Source organism: Rhinoraja longicauda, chromosome 31 (assembly GCF_053455715.1).
Source record: "Rhinoraja longicauda isolate Sanriku21f chromosome 31, sRhiLon1.1, whole genome shotgun sequence".
NCBI classification, from domain to species: Eukaryota; Metazoa; Chordata; class Chondrichthyes; order Rajiformes; family Arhynchobatidae; genus Rhinoraja; species Rhinoraja longicauda.
Genome location: NC_135983.1, coordinates 3570116 through 3580109, shown reverse-complemented (window position 1 = coordinate 3580109; position 9994 = coordinate 3570116). Strand labels below are relative to the sequence as shown.

Genomic DNA, 9994 nt, shown 5'->3' with positions numbered 1-9994 from the left:
ATATAGCCCAGTCCATCATACAGACCCAACTGCCCACCATTGATTCCAACACTCACACTGATTAGATCCATAGTCCCACCCCAGTCATTCCTTTTGCCTGCTCCTGTTGGGTAACAGGTACAGAAACGTGAAAGCACCAACCGCCAGATTCAACAACTTCTTCCCGTTCTCAGGCTTCTGAATCCTCCTTCTGTATAATAGTCACCCCAATACAGTAAGGAAGTGGAGGCTTCAAAACGGGTGCAGAGCAGGTTTGCCCCTGGATTAGACGGTAAGAAATAGTAGATTGTCAATGAAGCCCAGTCTATTGCACAGACCAGACTCCCCACCATTGACTCCATTTACAGAGCATGTAATCTCCAAAAAGCAGTTAATGTAATCCACCCCAGTCATAACTTCTCCTTGCTCCCATCTGACAAAAGTTTGAAAGCGCGCACCACCAGACTCCGGAACAGCATCTTCCCCTTCTGAACGGTCCTTCCATAAGCTAGGATACTATTCAATTCACCTCTACCCCATTGTGGAATTGGACTTTGTCCATGGAACTGGTGCACTACAATGCTGAGAACTATATTCTGCACTCTGTATCTTCCCCTTTGCTCTACCTATTGTACTTGAGTTTGACACAAAATGCTGGAGTAACTCAGGCAGCATCTCTGGAAAGAAGGAATGGGCGATGTTTCGGGTCGAGACCCTTCCTCAGACTGGTTCAACCTGAAACGTCACCCAGTCCTTCTCTCCAGGGATGCTGCCTGTCTCGCTGAGTTACTCCAGCATTTTGTGTCTACCTTCGATTTAAACCAGCATCTGCAGTTCTTTCCTACACAGTTTGTGAGTTTGGCTTGATTGTATTTATGTATTGTATTATCGTCTGATTGAAAACAAAGCTTTTCATTGTACCTCGACACATGTGACAATAATAAACCTAAATCTATCGTGGAAGTTGGGCCAGCCTGGATGCAAATAGAATGGATAACATTGCTAAATAAAATACAGAAGGTGACAGCTCAGGCAGATTTAGAGATTAGCCACCCCATTGATATTCCAATTATGTGCTTCCTTTATACAAGGATATAAAGGAAGAGCAAGAAAGAAGCCTGTTGCCAAATACAACTGGGCTAGTCCCCAACAAATAAATAGCCAAATAAAGCTTTCATCACACCCTCATTCAATCTGTCAAATTTACATTGTCCAGTGCTAATGCCTTCACTCAACCTCCAGTATCAGGAGCCAAATGCTGCATCTGAACCTATAAACCTATAAACCTTTCCTATCCATGTACTTGCCCAAATAGCTTTTTAATGTTGTTATAGTACCTGCCTCAACTACCACCTCTGGCAGCTTGTTCCACTATCTGTGTGAGAAAGTTACCCCTCAAGTTCCTATTAAACTATTCCCCTCTCACCCAAAAACTATGTGCTCTGGCTCTTGATTTCCCTATTCTGGGTAAAAGCCTCTTGTGCATCTACTCTATCAATTAATTAATATAAATTGGGGAAAGTTGAAGCTCCAGCACCGACTGGGGCAAATCATTTATTACATTTTTACCATCCAGGAAAAGACCCACCTTGGATGCACAATGATCAACGGTACATCCTCTGGGAGATCACAATGACTTCTGCATGTGCCCATTGCCTCTCGTGAACTTGACAGAGCTTTCGCCAGTATGTCTCGAAGTGCCGAATGGCCTATTCCTGCACCTACTTTCTATGTTTCTCTGTCACCAGGTGCAGCACAATTCAATGGTGCCAGTCTCCCAAACCAACTAAAACATGGTCAAAGCAGAGATAAGCACCACTTACCTGTACAGGGGGACTCCCAAATGAGGGTGGTGGGCGTTGTCAAAACTGCGCCGGGAAAAGGAGGGCAAAAATTTAGAGTAAGCATTTGTCCAACCACAGAACAAACTATGTTAAATTGTGCAGCGCAAAACATAGTTTTGCTTTGGGCTTGCCTGCCAGTGACACTCACAATGCAGGTGATATAATTCTTACAATTATTAAATTGTTCATCTGAGTTAGTCTCACCATATCGTTGATTTACCGCAGCAAACTTTGATTTCTTTACCCTCAGCAAAACCATCACTTTGCAGAAGCAATTTTTAAAAACAAATTTGACATTGATCTGCAAAGAATTGAAATTGCCAATATTTTTCCACGTTTAGGGATCTGACTAAAGTAAGATTTAATCCTGCACAGGTGACAGCTTATTCAACTATTTACTTTTAAAGATCATTCTTTCCTAACATCCAAACTCCTCAATGTTTTGAGATTCAACACCATGCAAGTCAAATGGAGTGTAAAACCTCAGGGATTGTAACAGCCAGTCCTACTAATCAATCTACAGCACTATCCTGCTATTGAGATAGACACAAAATGCTGGAGTAACTCAGCAGGTCAGGCAGCATCTCTGGAGAAATATCCTGCTTTTACACGGTCAGAACATATCCACAGAAATATTTAAAAAAAATAATTTTAAAAATACATTCTACAATTAAAAACAGAACACATTTTCTAAAATGCTAAATGAAGCAGTGGGTATAAACACATCTTATCATCTTATATGCTCACTTGGACTAAAACCATGTTTTCTTTTACATTTTCATTCATGTTAATGCACTGAAGTATATTGTGTACATACCTTTCTCTTGAACTTGTTTGGGGCAAATCCACCTGCAAGTTGAGTAATCAATTCTTAAGCTGCAGACCACAGTACAAGGCCTTTTGCAAACCAAAATTGTACAATTACTTGCAAGGCCAATTTTCACCAGAGTAAATACCTCAAAAGGAATGAAAATGAACTCATTGTTTTTTTGTAAAATCCAAAAATCCAGACTACTTGGAAGCACAAGGTGACATTACTGAAATATATAGACGTTACACCTTGTGCCGTGGGTGGCCAAATCAATTAACCCTGTCTTAACTGCATCTGTTTTCCATTTACATCATTAAGCTCCTTTCAATTTATGAGGTGACGACTTCAAATCGGATGCATCAAAATAAATATTCATATTTGCATTATCGTCCCTTCACATCACCAAGGCATGTGTAAACAATCGGTCTTCAGGCATAGATTTGTGCTTCATAATGTGGTAGACACAAATGCCAATGAACAATTGAAATATCAGGTCATAAGTGAAAGGAGCAGAATTAGGCCATTCGGCCCATCAAGTCTACTCTGCCATCCCTCCCTCCTACCCCATTCTTAGATTAAAAAAATAATAAATAGATTTAGAGATACAGCGCGGAAACAGGCCCTTCGGCCCACCGAGTCCGCGCCGCCCAGCGATCCCCGCACATTAACACTATCCTACACACACTAGGGACAATTTTTACATTTACCCAGTCAATTAACCTACATACCTGTACGTCTTTGGAGTGCGGGAGGAAACCGAAGATCTCGGTGAAAACCCACGCAGGTCACAGGGAGAACGTACAAACTCCGTACAGACGGCGCCCGTAGTCAGGATCGAACCTGAGTCTCCGGCGCTGCATTCGCTGTAAGGCAGCAACTCTACTGCTGCGCCACCATGCCTTCTCCTGCCTTCTCCCCACAACCCCTGATACCCGTACTAATCAACTAATCACCCTCTGACAAAATACATTCCTCCTCATCTCCTTCTTAAAGGAACGTCTATTAATTCTGAAACTATGACCTCTAGTCCTAGATTCTCCCACTAGGGGAAACATCCTCTCCACATCCACTCTATTCAAGCCTTTCATTATCATTGTTGAGCCACAAAATAAGATGTCATAGCCTCTGGTAGTTTGCTAAAAGTCTCAGCTGCCCTGCTAATTGACCTTAACTGTCATTCATTGCTTGTTCGACTGTGAGTAAATCCCAAAATTAGATGTTACATTGTAGGAAATGCAATTTCATTTTAAACACTTAAAGAAATTACAAAAAATATTCTATTTTTCATTATTACTTGGCAATAATCTGATGGTTATTTTCCAGCAACATCTCCCTAAAAGGGGTCTTAAATTTCTAACAAAACTGCCTAGAAACTATTATTACTATAACTCGTACACCAGAATCATAGATGAAAGTTAATACAAATAGGACATTTCAATAAAATCTATATGCAATTAAAAATATATATTTAGCACCATCATGCCTCAATCTTTTAAATGCATTTTATACCCAATTTATGTTTGGACATGAGTCATGCTTATAATGTTAGAGAATGTAGTATTCAATTTACATACTCTGTATCCACTCCATTTAACCCTTCATTTTAAAAATCTTCACTTGCACACCTCAGCCTATGAGAGAAATGAGAGCCAGTTCATTTTCTCTTAGAATAAAGGGGAGGGCATTTAAAACTGAGGTGAGAAGGAACTTTTTCACCCAGAGAGTTGTGAATTTGTGGAATTCTCTGCCACAGAGGGCAATGGAGGCCAAGTCACTGGATGGATTTAAGAGAGAGTTAGATAGAGCTCTAGGGGCTAGTGGAATCAAGGGATATGGGGAGAAGTGATATTGATTGTGGATGATCAGCCATGACAATGAATCACAATGAATGGCGGTGCTGGCTCGAAGGGCCAAATGGCCTCCTCCTCCACCTATTTTCTATGTTTCTATGTTTCCTGATACATATCCCCACATTTTTGAGATATCATCATTGAAAATATTCTCTGCATTGCAACTGGAAATGTACGCAATATTGTTCTGTTATCAAAGCAATGTTCAATTTGGATTTAGCATAACTTACCTACTTTTAAGTGAGCCGTTGGCTAACAACACAAGTGACCTAGGATAGACACAGAAAGCTGGAGTAACTCAGCGGGTCAGGTAGCAACTCTGGAAAAAAGGAATAGGTGACGTTTCGGGTCAAGACCTCTATCTGACCCGCTGAGTTACTCCAGTACTTTGCGTCTTTCTCTGTAAACCAGCATCTGCAGTCCCGTGTGTCTACATCATCACTGGACTGCTTTGTAAGATTATAAATATGGAACCTTTATCGCAAATGAGGCAAGTAGCCAAGCAAGTTTCCAACTATTTCATCAGAAAGAATGTATTGAAGATAATTAACACTTGTGACAACGTGGGCAAATATCAATAAAAATATCATTGTAAATACTGACTATAATAAAATATAAAATGTGGACAAATTTAAAGTACCTACCTAATGGTCTATAAACAGGCTCATCGCGAGCAACCACTCATAAAAGCATTAAGGCAAAATCCGGAATGGAAATATTTATATAAAAAAAGTAATGTGTTCTATACTTTCAGGTGCAGAAGAAATGAAAGCAGTCAGGGAATGTTCAAAATACTGCAAACAATAGATTAATTATGTTGAAATGTGCTTGTAAAGCATAATCTTCAACCCTTGGCTCATTATAAATTTATAAACAGTGCCATGTTTAATTTAACATTCTTTTTCCTTCCCTTCCTGTATTGATACATCAATATGCAAGCAAACAGATTTAATGTGTAAAAATAATTTTCAAACATGCTGGTTTCATTTGACTTTTTAAAAAAAAATAAAGGCAATCAACTGTACAGTACATGGGAGAATGCCTGGTCTGTGCCTCTTTGGTTCGTGCAAAGATTCTGCATTCTCAGAAACGTCAGCAGCACAAGCAGTACACGGCCATCAGGTGCCGCGTCCTCTCATCCATTCTCCCTCCACAGGACCAGGTGAATACTATGATCCGGCATGCTTGTGGCAAAAACCAAGCCGGAGTCATTCTTGCCGTTCAGTCCACTTAGCCAGGCCGTCTCCCCCGCGAGAAAGCTCGACCCTCTCTTGGACTTCCTGTAGGCAGGCAGGGGCCACCGGCCCACCACTTTCTCGGTCCTTAGGTCCATTATGTACAGGTAACGGCTGTCAAAGAGCAGAGCAAAGACTTCTCCCAGGCTCAGTAGGGAAAGGTTTGTAGAATCAGGGGTTCGGATGACTCTGTGAAGTTAAAAGGGAAAACGGGTAAAGCTGGATTCAGGGGCAATTCACATTTATACAATGAGAAGTAGAGAATGCAAGGGGAAAGGAGAACGAAGCCGAGAAGGAAGGGGGGACCCTGTGGGAGGTGTCGCGATGCAAGGGAGACACAGTGGGGAAACGCCGAGAAACATAGAAAATAGGTGCAGGAGGAGGCCATTCGGCCTTTCGAGCCAGCACCGCCATTCATTGTGAACATGGCTGATCGTCCCCAATCAATAACCCGTGCCTGCCTTCTTCCCATATCCCTTGATTCCACTAGCCCCCAGAGCTCTATCTAACTCTCTCTTAAATCCATCCAGTGATTTGGCTTCCACTGCCCTCTGTGGCAGAGAATTCCACAAATTCACAACTCTCTGGGTGAAAATGTTTTTTTCTCACCTCAGTTTTAAGGAAGGGGGACCTGGGCGGTGTGGGGGGGGGGGGGGGGGGTGAACGTTTGTAACATGGCTACTCTTGTGTACCTCCTAGCTGGTGGTTTGCTGTATGACTGTATTTAAAACAAAGCATTTCATACAGTCAGCACAAAATTAAATACAAATTGCACGACAAATACGGAATTAAGAAAACTCTTCACAAAGAATATCTAGAGTATATTTGGCAGCACGGTGGAGCAGCGGCAGAGTTGTTGCTTTACAGTGCCAGAGACCCAGGCACGATCCTGACTACGGGTGCTGTCTATACGGAATTTGTACATTCTCCCCATGACCGAGTGGGTTTTCTCCGGGTGCTCCGGTTTCCCCCCCCCACTCCAAAGACATACAGGTTTGTAGGCTAATTTTCTTGGTATAATTGTAAATTGTCCCTAGTGTGTGTAGGATAGTGTTAGTGTGCGGGGAATCGCTTTATAGGCGCAGTCTCTGTGGGCCGAAGGGCCTGATTCCATGCTGTATCTAAAAATTAACTAAACTAAGTAGTTGGAACTGGCTGAGGTGAAGATTATAGATGCAAGGGAAAGCCAGATAAGAATACGAGAGCAAACAGAACCGATGAAAATGATGGTAGAAAGATGACTGATTTCTAAACATATCTGGGTGTTTCCGTAAAAGTCTGAAGAAGGGTCTCGACCCGAAACGTCACCCATTCCTTCTCTCCTGAGATGCTGTCTGACCTGCTGAGTTACTCCAGCATTTTGTGAATAAATACCTTAGATATGTCCCTGTGTTTTCTTGCCTTTTTTTGTGACATTTTTCAAGCAGGATTTCATCAAATCCTTTGGCTAACTTATACCAGAAAGATTACATTAATTTTGCAATTAAATAACTCTATATAAGCCAAATTCGGATTATGCTGCCTGACCCGCTGTGTCACTCCAGCATTTTGTGTCTACCTATGCTTATGATTTTCAACATTTATCACCCAATGAGATGGTTTTCTGATGCCCCAGGTTTTTGCAGCACAGCGTGAGTAGCGGTCGGTTGGTGTCCATTTGGTCACGTGTGAAATGTGTGAATTAAAAGCAGAGTAACCGTTTTTATATTTATTGCTTCTTTTTTATTGTTTATATTTTGTGTTTAAGCTTTCCATTGAAATACTTAATAATGAATAGAACTTAAAATCCTGAAATAGAAATCGAGTGTGCTATGTTATCACTGTCTGACTCTCTAGTCCCTCCTGTTGTCTAACGACGTCAATGCTATAACGGTTTTTTTTGCACTCTTCGTGACTTTCTTTAAAATTCAAACAACGCGATTATAATGACCCTGGCGTATAATGACCAGGTGGGTTATGTGCCAACATTTTGTAAGGGAGCTTAGAAATCAGTCCCATATGACTTATTAACATATTTTTTCTTGTTTTTTTGTTTCAAATTTTGAAAGTATTAATTTTGGTCAATTGGGATCACAAATTAGATCATAGGTAGGCCCATTTGTAATGCTGTGGTATTTCATTATGATTTAATAACTTTCAAATGTGGCCATCCATCTCATTTATTTACCCTTATTTATAGAAACACCCATATGCAAGAGCTAGACACAAAGTGCTGGAGTAACTCAGCAGGTAAGGTAGTACAGTATATCTGGAGAACATGGATAGGTGACGTTTCGGGTCAGGACACTCCTTCAGACACTTTCTTCATTACATTTGCCACATTATTTACTGTAATTTTCTGATTGCACATCAAAATTGTGATTTTCAAGTAAAAAGTACAATCCAAAGGAATGAATGAACTCGGCTTGAAATTTCTCTGGGACCAGACAGTTTTCTGCTCAAGAGGTTGGATAATATATTTAAAGATTTCACTAAAAATTCAACTTGAATTGTTGCAATGTCAGGGAAATAATGAAAATAGAATTTTAACAATCACGTTGCCTAGAAATTCATCATATTCCTCACACTGAAAGGTTATCCCTTAGAATGTGCAGTTCTATTCTAACCTCGCATTAAATTGAATTTCTAGGGTTGTTAAAGCTAGCAGCTATTTCTTCTTTTCAATCCTTCGGCATTGTTTTCCTGTGGAACAGCATATCAGGTTTCACTTTTACTTCAGTGACAAAGACAATTATTCTATATTTCTAAATTGATATTTATACAAGTATTCAGTCACTATTTTGTTGGTATCTCGAATTTATCAGAATGTGCCACTGTGAAGTCATTTTCTGGGTGACATGCGCTACAGCAACTATGGTCCCATAGCTGAATAACAAGACATTCATTAAAATCCCTCGGCCGTTTTTGACAATAACAAAATAACAGTGCACCATACCGTACAATATCGTAGCTGGCAAAGTCCCACTGATACAATCCTAAATCAGATGCACAAACAATGTGCTTGCCATCAAATTGTACTCTTGGTTGTAGACATATGCTTCGGTCGTTCGATACGGCAAGTGTCTTCAAACACTTGCAGTTGACCTCTCTCCCTATCGGCCAAACCTGCAGGTAAACAGTGAAATGCATTTGATTATTACAAGGACCACTGTATTATTTGCAGATGAATGTGTATGCTTAGGAACACGGTGCCTTCCACCAAGACGATGGAATGACCAAGTTACCCTAACTGATCCAAGGAAGGCTCTGAACACCGTTTCACTGAACACGTGCACTCGGTCCGCCAAGGGTGACTGCATCTCCTGGTTGCTAAATACTTTAACTCCCCTTCCCGTTCCCACACTGACCTTTCTGTGTGGAGTCCCAACCTACTCAACCTCTCCCTACAGCTCAGACCTTTACGTTCCGGCAACATCCTCGTAAATCTTCTCTGCGCCTTTTCCAGCTTGACAACATAGTTCCTATAATACTCTAAATGCGGCCTCACCAACGTCTTTTTCACTGCAACATGACCTCCTAACTTCTACACTCAATACTCTGACTGATGAAGGCCAATGTGCCAAACGCCTTTTTGACCACCCTATCTACCTGTGACTCCACCAAGGAACCATGCACCTGCACTCCTAGATCCTTCTGCTCCACAACACTCCACAGAGTCCTACCATTCACTGTGTAGGTCCTGCCCACGTTAGACTTCCCAAAATGCAATACCTCACATTTATCTGTATTAAATTCCATCAACCATTCTTCAGCCCACCTGGCCAATCGATCCAGATCCTGCTGCAACCTTTCACAACCACCTTCACTATCGGCAAAAACATCCACTTTTGTACCATCAGCAAACTTGTTAATCTTGCAGTGTATGTTCTCATCCAAATCATTGAGGTAGATGACAAACAGTAACGGGCCCAGCACCGAACCCTGAGGCACACCACTAGTCACAGGCCTCTGGTCCGAGAAACAACATTCCACCATCACCCTTCCAAGAAGCCAATTTTCTATCCATTCCGCTATCTCTCCTTAGATCCAATGCGACCTACCATGTGGGACATTGTCGAATTCTTTGCTGAAGTCCATATATACATCTGCAGCTTTACCACGTCTTCAAAAAACTCAATCACATTTGTGAGACACGACCTCCCACTTACAAACCCATGCTAACTATCCCTAATCAGTCCTTGTCCATCTAAATACCTGTTTATCCTATCCCTCAGAATACTCTCTAGTAACTTTCTAACTACAGATGTTAAGCTCATTGGCCAATAGTTCCCAGCT

General features: G+C 41.3%; 1 protein-coding gene across 3 annotated transcripts in view; it reads right to left on the bottom strand.

Annotated features, from left to right (window-relative positions):
- Nucleotides 1–1818: 1818 nt before the first annotated feature.
- fbxw2 (F-box and WD repeat domain containing 2) overlaps nt 1819–9994 on the bottom strand; it is a 33555-nt gene continuing 25379 nt past the window's right edge. The window contains exons 7-10 of one of the 3 annotated variants that reach the window (XM_078425925.1): nt 8655–8824; nt 5129–5908; nt 2641–2672; nt 1819–1847 (exon numbers count right to left, since the gene is read on the bottom strand). In XM_078425925.1, the coding sequence (XP_078282051.1) occupies nt 5620–5908; nt 8655–8824 (459 nt within the window). In that variant the 3' untranslated portion in view covers nt 1819–1847; nt 2641–2672; nt 5129–5619. Of the gene's footprint in view, nt 1848–2640; nt 2673–4930; nt 5909–8654; nt 8825–9994 lie in introns of those variants that run through there. The other 2 variants (XM_078425926.1, XM_078425924.1) reach the window with 2 other exon arrangements.